The sequence below is a fragment of the Rhineura floridana genome, chromosome 4 (genome assembly GCF_030035675.1).
Source record: "Rhineura floridana isolate rRhiFlo1 chromosome 4, rRhiFlo1.hap2, whole genome shotgun sequence".
Classification (NCBI taxonomy): Eukaryota; Metazoa; Chordata; class Lepidosauria; order Squamata; family Rhineuridae; genus Rhineura; species Rhineura floridana.
In genome coordinates this window covers 122,253,967-122,275,243 of record NC_084483.1, presented here as the reverse complement: position 1 = coordinate 122,275,243, position 21,277 = coordinate 122,253,967, and the positions used below count along the sequence as shown (strand labels likewise).

At 41.2% G+C, this 21,277-nt stretch overlaps 2 protein-coding genes across 6 annotated transcripts in view; one reads left to right on the top strand and one right to left on the bottom strand.

The window, feature by feature from the left end:
- SYTL3 (synaptotagmin like 3) overlaps positions 1 to 11,648 on the bottom strand; it is a 59,571-nt gene extending 47,923 nt beyond the window's left edge. The window contains exons 1-3 of one of the 4 annotated variants that reach the window (XM_061624261.1): positions 11,445 to 11,648; positions 4,802 to 5,032; positions 936 to 1,364 (exon numbers count right to left, since the gene is read on the bottom strand). In XM_061624261.1, coding sequence (XP_061480245.1) covers positions 936 to 1,045 — 110 coding nt within the window. In that variant the 5' untranslated portion in view covers positions 1,046 to 1,364; positions 4,802 to 5,032; positions 11,445 to 11,648. Of the gene's footprint in view, positions 1 to 935; positions 1,365 to 4,801; positions 5,033 to 11,084; positions 11,124 to 11,444 lie in introns of those variants that run through there. The other 3 variants (XM_061624263.1, XM_061624262.1, XM_061624264.1) reach the window with 3 other exon arrangements.
- A 20-nt stretch (positions 11,649 to 11,668) lies between these two features.
- Positions 11,669 to 17,759, top strand: DYNLT1 (dynein light chain Tctex-type 1). Of its 2 annotated transcripts, none has more exons than XM_061624268.1 (5): positions 11,669 to 11,847; positions 12,905 to 12,946; positions 16,437 to 16,560; positions 16,768 to 16,869; positions 17,368 to 17,759. In XM_061624268.1, exons 1-5 carry the CDS (start codon positions 11,821 to 11,823, stop codon positions 17,436 to 17,438), a joined length of 366 nt encoding a protein of 121 aa, XP_061480252.1. In that variant the 5' UTR covers positions 11,669 to 11,820; the 3' UTR covers positions 17,439 to 17,759. The 2 variants fall into 2 exon arrangements, with proteins under 2 accessions (XP_061480252.1, XP_061480253.1); XM_061624269.1 differs by having other exon boundaries at positions 11,673 to 11,847; positions 16,792 to 16,869.
- Positions 17,760 to 21,277: the final 3,518 nt, after the last annotated feature.

Sequence of the window (21,277 nt, the reverse complement as noted above, 5' to 3'; positions counted from 1 at the left end):
AGCCAAAGGAGACAAAGGAAGTCAACCCATAATTACTTTTCCACGATATTGACACACTGTAATGTTATGCTGAAGTCACTGGCTGACCTATGGAGATGAGAGAGTGGGATTTCCTTCTCTGTCACTCTCCTAGATTATTTATTAGATTTATTAGTCACTTGATACCCAAGCAACTTACATAATGTTGAAACAAAACAAATAAAACACTATGAAAACATAACAATAAACAACAACAAAACAATATCAATACCACCCCCCACAGCCACAGAAAGGTTTGGCAGCATATTACAAACAAAACAAAAACAAAATTTTCAAAAGGGGGTTGGAGGAATTTAATAGTGAGTTTTCCTCCCACAGTGAAACATTACAATTGTTTTCCAAATCTTGCTGAAGAGCCCCTGGCAGAAACCCAGGGAAAATCTAACAAGGTGGATCCTAAGTGCTTGCCATGAAAGAGAGAAGGAAGTTCAGCATAAATTCTTAGGGTGCTTCCAGACAGGGGCTTAACATTGTAAATGAGTTGTTCAGATATCACAAATGGGTCATTGGCAAAGGTTTTTTTTTTAACATACTGGATTTTTTTCTGAGAAGGGTAAATATGCATTAAATGGAGCAAAAATACAAGCAGCAATATTAAGGTCAACAGTGTAATGTGGACACTGGAAAAAATCAGCATGCATGAGGAGCTCCTTCAATAAACTCCCATCTGGAAACACTCTTAGCGCAAGGAATAAGGATTGCAAAAAAACTTTTATGTAAAAACAGTCATGGCAACAAGCATTCAGTAAGTTTCTTCCTGCAGATTATTTCATCTAGAATTTAATCACTAGAATGGTCCAGCTAGGAAGCTGAACGAAGGACTTTATCAAAGAACAGATAAGGGGAAAAAACCAGGGATAAAGAATGGCACACTGTATTCCAAAATGTCCATATACCTTATTCGTTCTTCATCCACCTTTCTCAGCATCTGGTCACGGTTCAGGACATTTAAAACAACTTCTCGCTCCAATCCCTTAAGTAAGTGGAGGTCAAGTTCCTGGGACATTTTCTCTTCTGATTCCCACAGTTTGTCTTTTTAGGGAATCTTGATCACCACCAGGGATAGGTGTTACTGAAGTCTAATGCAGGGTTCAGCAATCAAAAAATCTATGAGTCCTTTGAACTGTCTGTGTTCATCTTTCATTAGAAATACATTTGCACTGTGTCATATTTTTGAAGAGGGACGAAAGGAGCCCTTTTCCATGAAGCCATCATTTCTACAGTCTCATCATCTGCTGAACACACTTTCTTTGCTGGGTCAAGGTAGTATGCTATCTCCTATAAACAACAGGACTTCAGGCTCCCAATCTGCTGCTGCTCCTAAACTGATAAATGACACAAGTTTAGCTTAGATTCATCATTCTGCCAAGAAACCTGGGGTATGTTTCAAAATGATAGGTGGTAGGAAGAATGGGGAGAAATCCCACTTACATTGCTTTAACTTTACACATTTCATATTAAATTACTTTGGAAGAAATTATTGTGTTTCTCAGGACCTATGGGGGGGGGGAACCAACATCTCCAGATTCATCTCTTTTTCTTCCTCTGCAATATATTGCTAGCTCCTAATTTTTCTGATAAAGATTACATTCTGTTGGCATACATTTCTTGAGCCACAGCTGAGCTATGAAAAATGATTCATCAACTTTCAAACATTCTCATTATAACAAGCACCATTGCCCATCATCATGTCTACTTACCCTGGTGTGAAAAGGCCTGTAATAAAAAGCCATTTTGCTTATGTGGATTGTGAAAAATAAAAACAAAAAAGAGAATAACAATAATAAAAACAATAAAAGGTGCCGTGGAATTCAGCTGATAGACTCATAGTCAACTGCAAAAATAAACATACTTTTATTTGAATACCAGTTAAGGTACAAAACATGTAAAACTCATGGTGTGAAGGAGAGATGCTCTAGAGAAAGCCTTTTATTATCTATCAATTATTTATAGGCTTTAATAGCTAATGGGCCTGTCATCAGAATTATGTCTGGTTTGTGTCTGTTGAAGCAGATAAAAAGAAAGGTCTTGCAAAAAACAATGGAGTTATCACTGACAACACACATCCTTCACAAATCTAGAGGATGTCATTTTATTTCAGGCATTATGCAGTAATACCAATTTATGGGTTAGCTTTGTGCAGACAGACAAGGAACAGGAAAACCTATATAAACATATGCATGACACAATAAAAACCAGAAGGAATTCAAACAAAAGCCAATAGCAATTGTGAATATATTTTGGAGAAACTGTGTTGCCCCTTGCCCCCCCCCAAAAAGTAGACTGCAACTGACTGAAAGACCACTCATCTGGAGTTCTGCTAATGTAAGCCAGGCATCCCTACAAAGACCTAAACAACTGTCAGAGGAGGCATAGGAATTTAGGAGGGCTAGGTGGAGGAAGGAACTGGAGCATTGTGATTCTGACAAAGACAGAATATGGCCCTGCCTCCATGACGATGTTGAAGTTGGTTACTAGTTCCCACTCCCTTATTTGCTTGAAAGTTCAAAATGCTAAAAAAGAAGTTCACAACTACAGTAGGGCCCCACTCATATGGCGGGTTACATTCCGGACCCCCGCTGTAAAGCAAAAACCGCTGTAAAGCGGAACTCATTGAATAGAATGGCGTGCGATGCCAGAAAACCGCCGTAAGAGCGGAACAAGCGCCGTATGAGTGGGGCTTTAGTCTAATTGCATTTGATTGAGACCGCTGTATTAGTGAATTGCTGTAAAGCGAAGTGCCGTAAAGCGGGGCCCTACTGTACAGCAACTCCAAAGCAAAGTTAACATGTCCCTGAACCCCACAATAAATGTTGGGGTACCCCATTTCATATTTCTCCATGATCGGGGGACTCTCCCTGTCAAGAACAACAATAAATTTATTGAATCAAAATTATCAGGCTTATAAGAGCTTCTTTGCTCGCTCCTCAAAGAACCACTCCCCCGTTTTCACCTTAATATCCCTGCAAAACAAATATTTGAATTTTTTACACATTTTTCAAGAAGGATTTTCAAAATCGCCTATGAGCTCATCACAAAAACTCCATCATGGTCATAAACAACATTGAACCCTCAATTCTATAGCAGTGCTTCTGCTAGGCACAGGGCATGGATAAGGGCATCTATGCACAACCAAAAGAGACAAAAATGTGCAGAACAATATATGTAACTGGGGGTGCACACCCCATTATATGCTCTGGGCCAGGACAAATCACCCCATGAGAGGGGAGGGTGTCCTCTACGGATCCCATTGCTTTCCACCTGGCCTGGAGCTTCTACTGGGTACAGGGCATGGAGAAGTGCATCAACGCACAACCAAAATGGACAAAAACATGCAGAAAAAAAGTAACTGTGGGTGCCCAACCCAAAATCTGCTCTGGGCCAGGACAAATCATACACCCAAGCCAAGGGGAGGGGAGGGTGTCCTCTATGAGATGTCAGTGCTTCCCACCTGGACTAGAGTTTCTGCTGGGTGCAAGGCACAGATAAGGGCATCTATACACTGCAAGAAGAGACAAAAACATGCAGAAAAATATAACTTGGGGTGCCATGCCAACCCAAAAATCTGCTCTGGGCCAGGATAAATCGTACACCCAAGCCAACGGGAGGGTGTCCTCTACATGATACCACTGCTTTCTGCTTGGCCTTGAGTTTCTGCTGGGTGCAGAGCACAGATAAGAACATGAATGAGATTACTCAAAAGTAGCTAGTTTGAGGTGTTAGAGAGTTAAATGTACAGTAAAGAGGAAGGGAGGAACAAAAGTTGCACAATGTTATCATTTCACACTGTGCAACCACAAGGAAATAAATCCCCATCTTTTAAAGTCAGCAATTCAGATGCATCAATTACATATTTAAATAACTTTTAGAAACAAATACACATTCATTAACAGTGGAATTTGTTTATTTCTAAAAAAATAGTGGTATTGGTCTGTATTACAATTTATTGACCACTCTTCTGCCAAGAAAGGTACTCAACTACTTTAATCTAGCAAACTCGCTTAACACAAATACATGCTCCAAAATGTCAAGGGGTTAGTCAAATCTCCCAAGTGCAACCTTTGGTGTTGCTTATTCATTTTTCTCCCAGAGTGCAGGTATCCGCCAAATTCCCTAGCTCTGTCTGACCCTGTGGAAATGGTCAAAGTGCTCCACAGACAATATTTCAGTAATTATGATGAGAATGCTGTAACAGCCAATCCATATTATTACACTTTTGCAGAAGAGACCGAAGGTGGCTTCCTATGCAAGAAAGATGCTTAATGAGTTCGTAGCTAAACCAATGTTTGAGCTCAAATTCCCAATTGTAGCCATTACATTACACTATACCAGCTCTCAGTGATATGCTGGTACATTATAACAATCAGGAATGTAGTGGCCACAATTGTGAACAGTAAACCCTCAGAAATTATTAGGATAGCGTAATGGCAAATATAAAAGAAGTAGCCAAAAAGGGTTTTTTTTGTTGAGAATAACAGACATTTTGTGATGTTAGGATTTTATGAACAATTTTCTCAGTGTTTTTAACCATAAATATATAGTATTATATTCTGAATGTTGAAGCAATAGGAATGTCTACAATTCAATCCAAGATAAGCTGTTTGCTAATTCAATAACCTCTAAAGAACATGTCCTATCTCTGCCTGCTATGGGAACAAAACACAGCAAATAATCACAAACAAGAGAAGAATGCATGGCACTTGCCTTGCAAACATTTTTTAAAATGCCTTCCTTTCTTCTCCATTAGCAAACATTGACTTACCTTTTTTTTCTGTAGAAGAGATGCAGGGTGTTCACTTTATTGAAGAAAAAAATTATATCTTCTTCCCCTCTGTTTCTTTCTTGCTGAACCCAAGTTTGACACAGGGTACCTCAGTGTGCATCACTGTACTATTCTCCAGCCCTCTGCATCAGAAGGAACTGCCACTAATGTAATTTGCTATCAAACAGAGGCTCTAAATAATGCCTCTGTGGTTTGGGAGGAAACAGTTCACTGTGAGAAAAGAAAATGCTGTGTTCATTAAAATGTACTTGAAGCCCCTAAGGCACCTAACAGGAAGAGTAATAGCTATTAAGTATGATGCTTTCACGTGGTTTCTCTCTCTTTCTCTTGCTAATGTTAGAAGTGTGCAATACTGCAAACCTCAACTTCCGCAAAGATTCAGAATGAGAAGGACTCAAACTCAGATATCCCAATTTAGCATTTACTGGATGTGACAGATACCCCCATCCCTGTTGACATCTGGAGGAGACTGTTTATTGCATGGCATGAATGTATATATTACTGGTATTATGTTATTAGTATGAATATACTATATACCTCTTATACACCCAGTAGATCACTGTACTCTGCAGGTGAGGACATCCTGCAACAACCTTCTTATCAGGAGGTCCAGTCTGCACAACAAAGGCAGTAGACCTTTAGTGAACCCTTTGGAATTCCCTTCCCTTAAATATTAGACAGGCACGATCTCTGTTATCTTTTGGGCGTGTACTGAAGACCTTCCTCTTTCAACAAGCCTTTTAAGTAGAGACTTTATCCCAGTTTGCATCTGTGTTGGAATTGTTTTTTAACGTGTTTTTAAAACTTTTTAAAAAAATGTTTTTAAAGCTTTTTAAAAAAAAAGTTTAAAAAATGTTTTGTTTTAATATGTTTTTAAGGATGTCTTGTTTAATATATTTTAAAGTCTGTTTTTATGATATTTTAGAGTGTTTTTAGTGCTTTTGTTTGCTGCCCTGGGCTCCTACTGGGAGGAAGGGCAGGATTTAAATCTAATAAATAAATAATGAATAATACAAATAACTAATAACACTAGCATGAATAGTATGCACACTTTAAAATTCCCAAATGCTTTTAAAGGCTTTATCCACCTATCTTTCATGTAAGATCACATACAAGTCCATCGCTTATCCAAATCTGGAAATGTCTAAATTGGAGGTTCCATTTCAACTTATATGCTACAGAAGCTTAATAGCCATATTTGTGTAGAAATTTTATCAATTTTAAAAGAATATTCATATTCCAGGCCATGCTCAGCTCTATTTTTGATGAAGTTTCTGGTGTGTTTTTTTTTAATTTGCCTTTAGAAATGTCTGTAATGTTAACATAAGAGTTTTATGGTATTGGACCAAAGGTCCATCTAGCGAAGCATTTGCTTTCCCACAGTGGCCAACCAGAGGAATACTGCCTTTGAAATCTGGAAATCATAATGGCTAATAGCCACTGATCCATTTTGTCCATCAGGAATGTCACAATTTCCAAGGCTACTTTCTCATCCCTTTCATATTTCCTGTGATATCACTCTCACCTATGCTGGTGAAATGACTGAATATTGGGGTTGGGTTTTTTCCACACATCACCAAGTTCATCTACCTCTCCTTCAGCTGCTTTGCTGGTATGGGTAATAGTAGTCAGGAAATTGGGAGGTAGTCAAAGTCTGTCTTTAGGGTACCTACTGTTCTAACCTGGCACAGAGTCATGTAAATGCCCCTCCCTTTAGGACAATCTTTGCCAACCTGGTGCCTTCCTGATGATTTGGATTACAACTCCCAGCAACCCCAGCCATCACCAAGAAGGGCAAGCTAGATAAACTATGGCAGAAAAGCTGATGCAACAAGGTAAGAGTTCTACAAGGAGTGGTGCACACCAATCATTATCTTGACACTTGGTTTCTCTTTGTAACAAGGTAGAAGACCACCTGAATCTTTTCCCACATTTATGTAAGGAAAACTCATATTATGAAGTAGAATATACTTGTTGTACTCTGAATATGAATTGTTTGGAAATTATACAGATGAGTACCATGTTTATTTGTTTATATGTATATTTTTAATAAAAACTATATAAACTATATTTTAAAAAAAACACAACCTGAGAAGGGAGCTTTCAGAGTCTTGTCAGTGAGTATGCTTTCTCATCTCTCCACAGCTATTGACTAAATCCTATTCTACAGTATTGTGGGCAATACAATGCCGCCTAAGAACAGAAGCTGCTCTTGCCAACTGTTGTGGATTGGAAGGGGGGGAAATATAAAGAGCTGAGAGAAGATAGCTAGAGGGAAGGAAGCAGCAAGGATAGTAGTGTGTAGATTGTGAAAAGCAGTTGAGAGGGTGTCCTCAATTGCTTAAGCTGCAAATGACTCAGGGAAAGGCTGAATGCATGTAGGGGAGTGAGGGAGTAAATGGGAGGGATTTAGAGCTGCCCATCCTGTGATTCCTAAGAATTCCAATTCAGTTGAAGCATTTAAGAAGAGTTCTGTGATGTGTACAAGGACAACAGGGGAAGACACTACCCTTTTTCTCGAGGCTGAACAACACATTATCTTGGCAAATGCAAGTTTCAAAACTCATGTTGGCCAAAATAACATATTATTGTTGTTGTTATGTGCCTTCAAGTGGATTACGACTTATGGAAACCCTATGATTCAGTGACCTCCAATAGCATGTTATAAACCACCTTGTTCAGATCTTGTATTTTCAGGTCTGTGGCTTCCTTTATGGAATCAATCCATCTCTTGTTTGGCCTTCCTCTTTTTCTACTCCCTTCTGTTTTTCCCAGCATTATTGTCTTTACTGGTGAATCATGTCTTCTCATTGTGTCCAAAGTATGATAACCTCAGTTTCATCACTTTAGCTTCTAATGATAGTTCTGGTTTAATTTCTTCTAACATCCAATTATTTGTCTTTTTCACTGTCCATGGTATGCACAAAGCTCTCCTCCACCACATTTCAAATGCGTTGATTTTTCTTTTATCCATTTTCTTCACTGTCCAACTTTCACATCCATACATAGAGATCGGAAATACCATGGTCTGAATGATCCTGACTTTGGTGTTCATTGATACATCTATGCACTTGAGGACCTTTTCTAGTTCTCTCATAGCTGCCCTCCCCAGTCCTAGCCTTCTTCTAATTTCTTGACTATTGTCTCCATTTTGGTTAATGACTGTGCCAAGGTATTGATAATCCTTGACAAGTTCAATGTATTGATGATACATAAATTTTATGTACAACTTTTAGTTATTAACTGATTAATTAAATAAGCATAAATGTGAAAATTAAATAAATATTAAGAGGGGAAATAGTTCTGAAGAGAAAATACTGTTTTATTTGTTTTTAGATGAGGAATTGGGAACCTATAGCCCCCAGATGTTGTTTGAACCACAACTCCAATTATCTCAGGTCATTGGCCATACTGGCTGGTGTAATGGGAGCCCAACAACATATGGAGGGCCACAGGTTCTCCACAATGATGCCTGCATTATTGCATCAGGCCCCTTTTTAGAAAAGGCATTCCCTTCTGTATAGAAAAGAAATGACAATGCATCTTCTAAGGTGGTGTCTGCTGCAATCCAGTTGTTGTTTTCTGTGGTGGCCAGTGAGGTGGTGCACTGCTCTGGCAAATAAGAAGACTTTGCTTCTAAGCAGTAAAAGAGGTGGAACGGACCCAGCATTTACAAATGGAAGTTGCAAGACAACAGAGGGCATAGAAGCTATGTCGCACACAGGTAGAAGCCATCAGTTAGGTGCTGCTGACAGTCACCAATCACACCTTTACCCAGTGTTGACCTTGCAGTCTCCAGGTGACACTCCTGGATAAGGGCTCCTCCCCCTCAAACATTGCTCAGCAGCCACAGTCTCTTATTTCCCAGCACATAACTTCACTGGCTGTTTCTATTTTTGTTAGTATTTGTATTAAAAATAAACATTTTTATATAAAAAATGTATTGCCTGATAAATTTAATCAATTCTACTCTGTTTTCATCAACTTTAATCAACTTTTTTTTTTTTTTTTGGTTAGACCTAACCTGGAGTATTGTGTTCAGTTCTGGACACTGCAGCTTAATATTGACAAACTAGAATGTGACCAGAAAAGAGTGACAATGATGAGAGACTTGGAACGGATTCCTATAAGCAAATATTGAAGGAGCCGAGTACATTCAGCCTGGAAAAAAGGCAATTAAGAGGTGAGGTGTCATGTTCAAACATTTGAAGGGCTGTCAAAGATGACAGAGTAAATTTATTTTCTGTCATGCCACAGCAGAGATGGGCAACATTTTCCAGCTAGTGAGCCAGATCCTTATATCTCCATCCTTGCCAGGCCAAATTTAAAAGTTGGATGGGGCCACCCACCTGGCAGTCACCTGATGTCACCATGACACCAGGTGATGCAGCACTTTGAAGCCCTGATTGTTGGAACTTCAAAGTGCAGCATGCCGCACGGGGCTTTGAAAGTCCTTTTGCAAACAGCCCCCCTCTGCTCTTTAAACCTCCAAAAACAGGAGGTTCAAAGAGAGGCATGGGACTGCTTGCAAAGGGGCTTTTAAACAGCTCCACGCTGCTCTTTGAACCTCTAGTTTTCAGATTTTCAGGGAGCTGTGCTGGGAGGGAGAAGCAATTTCCACTGAAAACACAGCTAAAATTGAGACCCCTCTCCATTTTAATAGCAGTTTTAATCAGGGGTATGGTAGTCCAGGGTCTCAGGATTCTTAGACCCCTTACTTTTTGGGGAGCAGGGTCCCTATGTTTCCAGCATTCTACGAGCCAATCAGCATGAAAGGGGATTGTGTTATGTCCTTTCCTGATGATTGGAGCCAATCAGAGTGAAAGGAGGTGAGTCAGCCAGTGAGAAGACTCATCTCAGTAGCTAACTCTCCCCTTTCATGCTGATCGGCTCTTAGGGATATCTGTTGCTGTGTGAGAAGCCATTAACAAGGACCTCTTTCTCAACCCAGCAGCAAAAAAGAGGGCCTGGCTGTGACTAACATGAAGGGACGCTGCACTTCTGAATTTTCCACTACGCTACTGGTTTTAATAGAAACTGCTGGCACCTCCTGAAGCAAGGTGTGTTCCCACTGCCCACCAACTAATTGGTGGCAGGAGTGTGCCTTGCTCCAACAATCACTTTAAGCTCTCAGTTGATCCTTTGAAGCTCCACCCTTAACTGCCCCACACCTAACATAGGATGAATGATGTAGGGCAGGTGGGCGTGGCTTGCCCACAAGAGTTTGGTGGGACAGGTTTGGCCCATGGGCTGGAGGTTTCCCACCTGTGTGCCAGAGGGTTGGGCATGAACCAATGGGTTCAAATTATAAAGGGATTTTGACTATTCAATGGGAAGAAGTTCCTGATTGTATAAGCTGTTTGAGAGTAAAACAGTCTTGAAAGGTGTGGACTCTCTTTCATTGGATATTTTTAGGTGGAGGATGGGTGGCCACCTGTTGGGGATGATAAAGCAATGGATGTCCAGTATTAGCAAGGTGTTGGAAAAGATTACCTTTGAGGTTCTTTCCACCACTATGATTCTATAACGAGTCATTTTTTATTTATACAATTTCTGAACTGTCCACCATCAAAGAGATCTAAACAATTAAAACATCAACATGCATAAAAAAGATTAAAATCTAAGATGAAAAGCTAAATAAAAAATTCTTCCATTGAAAACAATCCATAAATGAAAAGAATAAAATCATAAAAAACCAGATAGCCTCACTCTACCCCAGAGGCCTGATTAAAAAGGTACATCTTCATGCCAGTCCAATGCAGCACATTTTGTGTCTTCCTCCTGCCACCACGAAGCCAAACCATGTGGTGTACGTTGTGCCTCGCTAAGAGCCATGACTGAGTCTGAGGTACAACTTTTAAAAGTTGCAGAGAAGTGATTGCAGATGGGTCACCAGCGCTATGTAGCCAAGCATAATGTACTTAAATGTGAATGTACTGCCTTCAAGTTGATTCCAACTTATGGCGACCCTATGAATAGGGTTTTCATGAGGCTGAGAGGCAGTGACTGGCCCAAGGTCACCCAGTGCACTTCATGGCTGTGTGGGGATTTGAACCCTGGTCTCCCAGGTCATAGTCCAGCACCTTCGTCATTCATGAATGACTGCCTCTCCATAATGTACTTAGGAACATCTAATACATTGTAGTTTCCCTTTTGTACAACAAATAACATTAAGTGATGCTTTAAAATGCTTCCATGGAAGATATATTCTCAACCCTCGTGCCTAGTTACGTTCTGTTGGTGGCTGTGTGGAAACAACTACCTCTTTCTTGAACAATTCACCTCAGACCAAAGCAGAAGATAATGCTCGCTAAATTGATTCCTCGAACTCGAGAGCTCAACTGAATGCAGACGCCTTGTATCCATTCACTTTCATACAGATCGCAATAAGCGTTGTTTCTACCCCTTTCACAGTGTAAAAATGGAGACTTTAAATCAAAGGTGGTTAATCTGCGGCCCTCTAGAAGCTATAGGACCCCAACACTCATCAACCCCAGCCAGCTTGGCCGGCGCTCAAGGATATTGGGAGTTGAAGTCTAAGAAACTTCTTGAGGGCCACAGGTTAGCCGCCCCCCCCCTTTGAATCAAAAAGGAAGCGAAGTTCGTGTGTTAATTAATTTACCCATTACTCTAGAGTGGTGAAAGCGCGAGCTCTCTAGCTTATCGTGAAGAGTACGTCACAAACAGAAAAGCGACTGAGGGTATTTTCCACACATCTTATAACAACGGAAGCGGTGAAGCCAGGAGATTGATTACGCAAACGCACAGCTCACACGCGAGAGAACGTAGCTCAGCAACACTTCGGGTATATTTGCCCGCTGTGTGATGATTGGTGGAAAGCATAAAGTGCACTGCGCAGTCGCGTCGCTGGCGCAAAAGTAGCAAAGCGCGTCGGTTCGCGGTTGGCGAAGAGCAATTGCGCATGCGTAGTTTTACGGTTGCAGTGAGGTGGGAAAGGCTAGGCTGGAGTTGAAGCCTTTGGAAGGAAGAGGCGGAAGATGGACGAGCTTCAGTCTTCGGAGGAGGTAACGGATCTTAAGGATAACGGTATTTTCCTTTCCTTTGGTGGATGGCTGTGGAGGGAAGAGGCAATGTGCTCTTCTGCCGCGTTATTTCCAGCCGGCGTTGCTATACGAAACCTTCAGGAAGAGATCGATGCGGGGTAGCCGCGCCGGCCAAGACCCACCCCTTTCCCCATTGTTGTTCAACGTTCCCATAACTCCATTCATAGATAGTCGGCGGTCATTTGTCATTCTTCCAGGCTTGGCCTGTCTTTGCTTGCGCTCCCCCGCCCCCTTGGGTTGGGGTGCGATCTCACTGACATGATCTCGAGTTACATCATAAGCCTCGGGCGACTTTCCTAGTGGGGCTGCATCTCCCCCGTCACACGTATTGTTAGTGTAAGAAGATGCCGTTACTCATTGCACAAGAGGATGCATTTCGGAGGTAACTTGTGCAGACTAAAATAAAATAAAAAAACCTCCCATTGGCTAGCGTAAAGAGCCAGGGTTTTGTTCTTAGATAACCTTTACAAAACGAAAGAAATTTGCCCCCAATAGACTTACAAAGGGGGGAGGAAATCTGGCCAGTTCTATGGGGTGTGGATATGGTAGAGTCTCCATTCTGCATACATGGCTGCTGTCGGGTCGAATCAATGATTGATGACTACAGACAGGCGTTCCTTTTGCCGTCCTGCATGAATGCGAGAAGGGCCTCTACAATCTCTTTAATGAATAGGTTGTAAAAGGAAATAGCTGTGGCCTTTTTATGTCCTCCCTAGCACCAATATGTGACTGCCACCTCTATCCTAATGTACATGGAAGGATGTTAAGCCTATGTTTCTGTGTGAGTGCTTAAGGTTGCTGCAATTACTAGTAACAGGGAATGGCCGGGCACTCTTTGTGATGGGAGGTACTATATCCGGTTATGTTGAAACAAGGTGGTAGATGCTTAAGGAGATAAATCATACCTGGTAAATATTTGGAGCATAAACCTATTCATTACAGCTGTATTTTTGTCACTTTTGTATACTGTAAATTGCTCACTTGGTTTAAATGTTATCTATGTCTTTTCTTTTTAAAGACAGCATTTGTTGTGGATGAAGTAAGCAACATCATAAAAGAGGTAGGGCAATGTTTATGCTACATCTTACAATAATACAGTCTTACACAGTGCTATATTTCCCCCCCAATACTAACTCCCTTGAAAAGATAAATAGGTTGCTTCTATGTTGTGGGAAATACACGTTGTACTAAATAGTAAGACTGCAGTTCTGTACACACTTACCTAAGTCTCATTTAACTCGGTACTTACTTCTGAGTATGCATGCCTAAGTTTGTGTTGTAAGTCCACATTTAAAGCAGTAATATCAGCTTGCACAAGAAGTGTGTGTGCATATGAATTTGTCTTTGTGTATGAATTTGGTCAATGGAATTCTGTACAGATACATGCTATTTCATTTGAAACATTTCAAGGGGGCTGTGACTCAATGGCATGTTTTATGCATATCACAAACACATCTTCAAATGACATTTTTATTCTAAGCCTGAAGGCGGTAAAATATGGCTGTTCACACAAATGAAAGGAAAAATGAAAGGATCCAAAGAATCTCTTGCAAACATAACAAGCATTTTCATGTATGCCAATGGATTGCCTCTTACTCCCCCCCCCCGGTCTGCAGTGTCTCATGCCATATTGAATTCTACTCTAGGGGTGTCACCTGATCTTCAGGGGGTCTAAGGAGCTTCAGTGGGCAGAGGAGGGAAGGCTGGCCTTCCCAGCCAACATATACTGAGGGGCTGGTAGGTCTTTGAATCCCAGCCAACCTATACTGGGGGGGAGGACAGTGGTCTTTTAATATCCTCATAGAATTGCATTCATAAGAGGTTTTATCTCTCTTTTTTAATGATTAAGCATATCTAATTTAGGACTTTGTCATGTAATATGAACCGACCTCTGGCCAAATCTGCAAGCTAGTTAAATCAACTTGAATTGCAGTGGTGACATTAGTGGGACTGAACTTAGTCTTGTCTTTAATGCATGTACCTTGGCTTCAATGGAATGGACTGTTCTGTATCATTAAATTCCAACTTCAGCTATATGTATTGTGACTTGCAGCTGTAGAATCAATATAGTTAGAAGATTTTGGGCAAATGTACTCTAGCTAAGAGTTGCCTAGGTACCAGTCTCTTGTTTACTAATCCTATGTTGTGGCAACCTTTCTTGCTTATTACTGAAGGGTTATGAGTATGCAGTAAATATGCTGCACGTTACAAACAGAAAGTTCATACAATTCTTTGTTAAGCAAAATTATGTGCAACTCATCTGTGTAAGAACCCTGTGTGCGTTCTTTCCATGCCATGTTAATATGCTTACTAGATGCTTGCATGCTTTTCTCCAGTATTGTTTGCAAGCATAGAATCTGCAGGAAAAAATACAAAAGGTCACTGAATGTCAGTATGTTCTGAACAGCCACTCCCGTTCTCAGTCTTGGCACTAAGGCTCCACAAAGCGTGGAATCTGTGGCTGTAACCACAGGATAAGATTGGGTGAGTGAGACACACATTTGATTCTAGAGGGGATTCATTCGGGCTGTTCAGCCTCTTGTTGCAAGATCTGGTTGCCACTCCCTCTGTAGCTTCAGAAGTGGAAACCTCCTGTCTCCCTCTGTGCTTTTTCTGGTGATACAGTGCATTGAATAATGTTGTTCTTCTTTATAAAATGCCTGAAATTTTCTAGGGACTGGAGAAAGGTAAAAAAACAAAACACAGTCCCTGCCTCCAAAGCTTAGAGTCTGTTAAATGCAGCACAAAAGGGGCCAAGTGGTGGTGCTTACCTGACCTAGGGCTGCAGCTTACCAAGAGGGGCAAGGTTGGCAGAGTGCAAATGCACCGACAGAGCCAACTGAGCACTCCTGGTAGTGTGTTTACATCCCACCCTGCCCCTCTCCCTGACAGTAAGCCACCTCAATGCCAGTGACAGGAGGACAGGTGGCACTGCTGACCACTACTGGGGATGGGGAAGGAACAGGAAAGCAAGCAAATTCAGATATTAATTCTCCATACTGTCTCTCATGTTTTCTTGTGGCTACTGGGAGAGGAGAAGCCAAATGCCAGTTAGTCCTAGCTGAGCTGGTGGAGTGGGCTGTGCTGTCTCACCTCTCCCTGTGCTGCCACCAAGTGGATTGGCTGCTAATAGGTGACAAGGTCAGGGGGATGCAGTACTAAATGACAGTTGGTTCCAGTTGAGACAATGGAATGGGACATCATCTGCCATGTCGTCATTGATCAGTTTAATTGTTTCTTTATTTTCCTATTTTTATATGGCTGCCCTGTAACTCATGTTCTCTGGGTAGCTCACAGAAACATAAAAGAATAAAATAGAATATCAAAACAGTAGAAATCGGCACAAAAATGTTCTCCCGAGCAGAGGAAGAAATGAAACAATTAAAAACCACAAATACACAATAAAACACATAACGTCCTTTGCATATTATGAATCCAGTGGAAGCACTGCTCTGGCCACTGCTTCTCTTAGGTTTGCCTGATCAGTTAAATCATTAGACAATTAGCTCTTTCTTCCTGACGATTTGGTGAGGGATGTTTGCAGGCTAGGAACCTGTGAACATAAGAAGAGCCTGCTGGATCAGGCCAGTGGCCCATCTAGTCCAGCATCCTGTTCTCACAGTGGCCAACCAGGTGCCTGGGGGAAGCCCGCAAGCAGGACCCGAGTGCAAGAACACTCTCCCCTCTGAGGCTTCCAGCAACTGGTTTTCAGAAGCATGCTGCCTCTGACTAGGGTGGCACAGCACAGTCATCATGGCTAGTAGCCACTGATAGCCCTGTCCTCCATGCATTTGTCTAATCTTCTTTTAAAGCCATCCAAGCTGGTGGCCATTACTACATCTTGTGGGAGCAAATTCCATAGTTTAACTCTGTGCTGAGTAAAGAAGTTGGAGAGAGCCTGCTTGTTTTAAAATGGATTTTTAAAACCATCTTATGACTGAGGAAGGGAGAATGCTACCTTGTTTGTTTTTTATCAACATTTTTAATAGAAGTATATTTTGAGGAAGGAAAATGGATCAGTCCTATATTAATATGATTTTAAAAAGTGGTGGTGAGTAGGATAAGGTGGATGGTTTTATATTAGATTTTGACCTCAAGTCATGACTGCAACTTCATAGTCTAAAACAGGGTTAGCAGACACACATAGTGGGACAGATGTAGTTGGACTCCACCTCCTATCATAATGGGGGTTGTCATCCAACAAAATGTAGTTAAGAGCTGAATAATTTATGTGCTTGGGACTCTTGGAATGAATCCATCACCCCAAAGACAGCAGCTCAAGTAAGGAGTTTAGTGGTCCTTGTTTATTAATATGGCAATTGGTTTGTTATTATTATTATTATTTATTAAATTTATATACCGCCCGACTAGCAATAGCTCTGTTCTGGATATTCATTCTTATTCGCTTTGTGTGATCTGTGTTGCTTGAAAAAATGTTGACATGCTGATGCTAGCTTTTGAAATTAATGTCTACCTTTAAAAAATGTGGGCTATTGGAATTAAAATTCCTTAGCAGTATAATGGTAAAGCAAACCTTTTTTTATTTGTAGGCCATAGAAGGCACAATAGGTGGTAACGCATATCTGCATAGCAAAGTGAACCAATGGACTACCGGTGTTGTAGAACAAATTCTAAGTCAGCTGACAAAGCTGGGGAAACCTTTCAAATACGTTGGTAAGTGAATATAATTGTGCTTATTGTAATATTGATTTGAATGAAATGGTTTTGAGTAAAACTAAAAATTAAGCACTTAAAATGGAAGAAGTAGAGGAGGTGGGCAAAAATTCCCTCAATTCGTTTCAAAACTGCTGTGAGATTGAGGGACTGTTCATAACTTTAAGGCTAAAAACAGAAATGGATGCACATTCCTTTTTCTAACAGCACTGTGTCTTCTGGAATTTACAGTGACATGTGTGATTATGCAAAAGAATGGTGCTGGACTTCATACTGCAAGCTCTTGTTTCTGGGACAACTCTGCTGATGGTACAAGAATGTTTTAATAATTTCTCTTTGCTTCTTCATTGAAATACTTCACAGGATTTTTGTGTAACTCTGGAAACTTGTTTCTTTTGAAAAAAAAATTCTGCACACCCTTACCCTATAGTAACCAGCTTCTAATGCTAGCAGATACAAGCGACCATAGGGCTGGATGTACTTGTTGTTACAAGTGCCTTTTCCCCTTATTGCCCTAGGGTAGCAAATGGTGTAAACCCTATGGTCTTTCTCTGCTTCCCGTAAAAGAATAAAGTATGCCTGAATATAGGAGTGATGTGGTTCAAATAATTTCAGATTCCACTGTTTCAAATTATGAGGTTTGTCTATGTAGTATTGAGTTGGCTTAGAACTAAACTCAGCAAACATGGCTTAGGATGTGATAGACAGCTTTACTCCACATCTTAAATGCATAGCTTTAAATTTGATGCTCATGTATTTCTTCTAAAGTATATGGCCCTGATCAAATGCGCTCTCTCTTTTTGACAGGAACCTGCACTGTGAGATGGGAGAACAAGACTATGTACTGTATTGTCAGTGCCTTTGGACTTGCAATATGATTGCCTTGGACCTCTTCAGCCTTTGTATCATCACTTCCATTTCATAAGTCCACTAAAGCTGTGAATTCAAGGAACAATTTTGTTTTTAAAAACTTCTAACTTCTTCCAATGAGAAAATGGGGAAGCAGTTTCTATGCTGTTACATAAACACCTCATCCCTTACCCGTGTCAAATTACTTCCTGTCTTAACACTTTAAGGACTCTTTCTCAAGGTGCTAAAACCTGAAACGTGCTGCACTTCTTCAGCTTTGCTCCAACTGGTTTAAATAAGACTAACTTTCACACTATAGTTTTTTGTTATTAAATTATTGAAGTTCTGAACATGTGTATGTGCATTCATAAAAGCTGTGCCTTCAGGAAACAAAGGTTGAGGCTAACCTCGTGTTTTTAACCGCTTGTTCCTAATAGATCATTGTGAAGAAATGGAGGTGCAGAGCTATTCCCTAGTCACCAATCACCTACCCAGTTCCTCAGTCCTTTTCTGGGCTTCTGTGGTGCCCTAAACCCTCAGTAGAACTACCAATGCTCCAATTGTTTAAAGTAGGCAGCTGTAGGTGCTTTAACTACCTAGTCCCATAAAATAACATCAACAATTATAAGAGCTAACACTTTTTGTAGCGTATAGCATAAGAAAGAATTCATGGGCTAATTGTGAATAACCCCAAGGCATGTGGCTACCATTAAAGTAACATTCAGTTAATTTAAAAAAAAATGAATTTGGATGGTATTGAAAGTAAAAAAGAAAGAAGGTATATTTAAAAAAGAGGTCTGCAGCACCTGTCCAAAGAGTTAACTAGGAGTGACCCCAAATTATTTGGTTGTAGAGAAAGTACTCCTTAGTTTCATTCTCAAAATGGGAGTCCAGCACATGTCTTTTCAGAACAGATGCAAGAAGAAGCAGAAAGTTAATCCCTGCAAGCCATAGCACAGTGATAGAGCATATCTTAATTATGATCCCATGGATTGCTAGGTATGACAGAGACCCCATGTAGAAATCCTGGAGTTCTGCTGGTACTCAGTGTAGAGCATACTGAGCTTGATGAACCAGTGGTCTGACTTTGGTTGAAAGCAGCTTTCTATGTCCCAGCCTGTAAATGAGACTGTTAGCATAACAATCCTCTAATCAGAGGAACTCGCTGAAATACCTAGGCCTGTTTTTTAATAGGCAGAAGCAGTCACTTCTGGCATTTGATAGGCTTATCTGGGTTGGTCCTATTCAGATGGAGCAGGTTTGTACCAGTCATCAGAAAATGGCTTCACTTAAGTTCTTGTGTTACTTTCTTATCGAACAGCAAACTGGGATAAATGTCCTTGAAACAGTGAGCCATAAAGGAAGTAGTTTACGCACACCAAATATTTTTGCCAGAATGCAGTATTTTCCTCTGAATCATTTTTCAGGATGCTCCACACTGTTTTACTATGAAGTGGATTTGACTGTAAGGTTGCAGCCGGGTTAAATGTTTATATAGAAAGTAGGAGCTGCTACCCCTGCTTGCTTCACTCACCCCTCCCACCACCTAACCCCCTGGCCCAAACTGCCCCCTCCCCTTAAGAGTCACCAAAAGGCTTTTATGATCCCCCCTCCGATGCTGTGGGTGCAAAACAACACCAACCCCATCTTACCAAAACATCCACTGCCCTCAGGCCTTGCCAAATTCCCCCCTTCCCTTAGACCTGCCCCCTTTGCAGGTCACCAAGCCTTATCTTTCCCTTAGGGGCTGCCAAGCCACCTCCCTCCCTCAGACCTTCTGCAAGGAGGAGGGAAGCAGAGGAGGAACATGCAGGGCAGGGCAGCTCATCAGCAACTGTCCTACTCTCCTGCCCTCTGTCACTTCCTTTGTCCTCACCCTCTGCCGTTGAGACTGAAACAGCATTGTTGGTGAGGTGGGTGGCAGTGGCAGAGCAGGACAGTTCCTGAGGAGCTGTCCTAGCCTGTTGTGACTTCCTCTGTGACTCACCTGGGCCACCACACCCACCAGCCACTGCCATCATGGCCCCACAGCATTTAGAAGGCTGCCTTCATCGTGTAGTTTGCAGCGCCACAGCATGCCAACAACCTTATCAAAAAATGTTAAGAGAAATGGTGATTCATTTGTGGTCACTTCTCTAACTAGTGGGATTGTCACTAGCTTTTGTGACAGCCCAGTGGCAGAGGTGCATGTTTTTCATGTAGAAAGTTCCAGGTTCAATCCCTGGTCTCTTCCTTAAATGTATAAGGTGTTGGCATGGCTGGGAAAGACCTCTGGCTGAGCCTAAGTTAGGGAGAACAATTGTGTGATACAGTACGAAGCAGCTTAATTGATTCATTGATACTGTCAGGAGTAGTAGTAAATAGTGCTTTACTAGAGGAATTGTTTAGTTGTGTTCCACCAAATTTCTGAAGAGGCTTGAGTATTTAAAAGCATAAAAACACATTAAGCATACTGTAATTCCATTAAAAATAGAAAGCTTATCTGAAAAAATCTTGTGCCCTAGAGAATTCTTGGGGTGGGGGCAAACATAGGCCCTGCCAAATCTATATTGGTAAATTGATGTGTTCCTATGCTTATACATCCAAGTACGGTGGTGGTGTCTTTATAGCAGTGTTTGGGAAAGACAGTGGTGAGTCTACTGGACCCAGAAGACTGCAGCAACTATGATCCAGTTGGAAAGAAGCCCTTTATGGCAGGGTGATGGCAGTTCAACTCCATGTACTTCTGAAAAACATTAGTTACTTGCCCTCATGGATGACCTTTGTTGTTTTCCTTGATCTTTCAGCAGCTTAAGCCATGGTTTATCATGATATGCAAATGAGGTCACAGTGCCACTTGGTCTGCTTATACATGTAGTTGCAGAAAGTAGTATCAACTTTTGCATGACCCCATGGAAGTTTGACTGATAGTTGCCCAATGTTCTATCCTGTCCCCCATGCTTTATGAAGCTATTTGAGTGAGGGGTTATTATTTAGAGCCTTGCCATCAAGCTTTTTTCTCCTTGCCATTAGATGAGGCTGTAGAGATGCTGAACCATTGGCTGAATTTAGCTGCGTAAGAGCTAATAAATTCACCTGAAACATGACAAAATGACAGTATGGATAGGTATAAGGTATGCACTGCATTACTGTAATGTGTTACATCTGAGGCTGGTGTGGATAAATACACCACAAAGCCACTAACTTTTCTTCTGGGCCTTGTTCAAGGTGCTGGTGCTTTCCTTGAAAGCCCTAAACAACTTTAAAGAAAAGTTGAAAGAGCACCACTTCCCACATGCTCCTGCCCACAAATTAATTTTATTTAATATATTTATATCCCACCTTTCCTCCCAGTAAAAGCCCAGGGTAGCAAACAAAAACACTAAAAGCACTTTAAACATCTTAAAAACAAAAGACTTTAAATATTTTAAAACAAAACCTCTTAAAAAGCAGACTGGGATAAGGCCTCTACTTAAAAGGCTTGTTGAAAGAAAGTGGTCTTAAATAGGTGCCAAAAAGATAACAGAAATGGTGCCTGTCTAACATTTAAGGGGAATGAATTCCAAAGTGTCGGTGCCACACTACTAAAGAGCCACTTATGTTGTGCAGAGCAGACCTCCTGATAAGATGGTATTTGCAGGAGGTCTTCACCTGCAGAGCACAGTGACCAACTGGGTATATAAGGGATTAGACTATCTTTCAGGTATCCTGTTCCCAAGCTGTGTAGGGCTTTGTACACCAAAACTAGAACCTTGAACGTGGCCTAGAAGCTAATGGACAGCCAGCGTAATTTTTTCAGTAGCGGAGGGGTAACATGTTGGCAAAACCCTGCCCCAGTGAGCAGTTGAGCTGCTGCATTTTGCACCAGCTGCAGCTTCCAGACCACCCT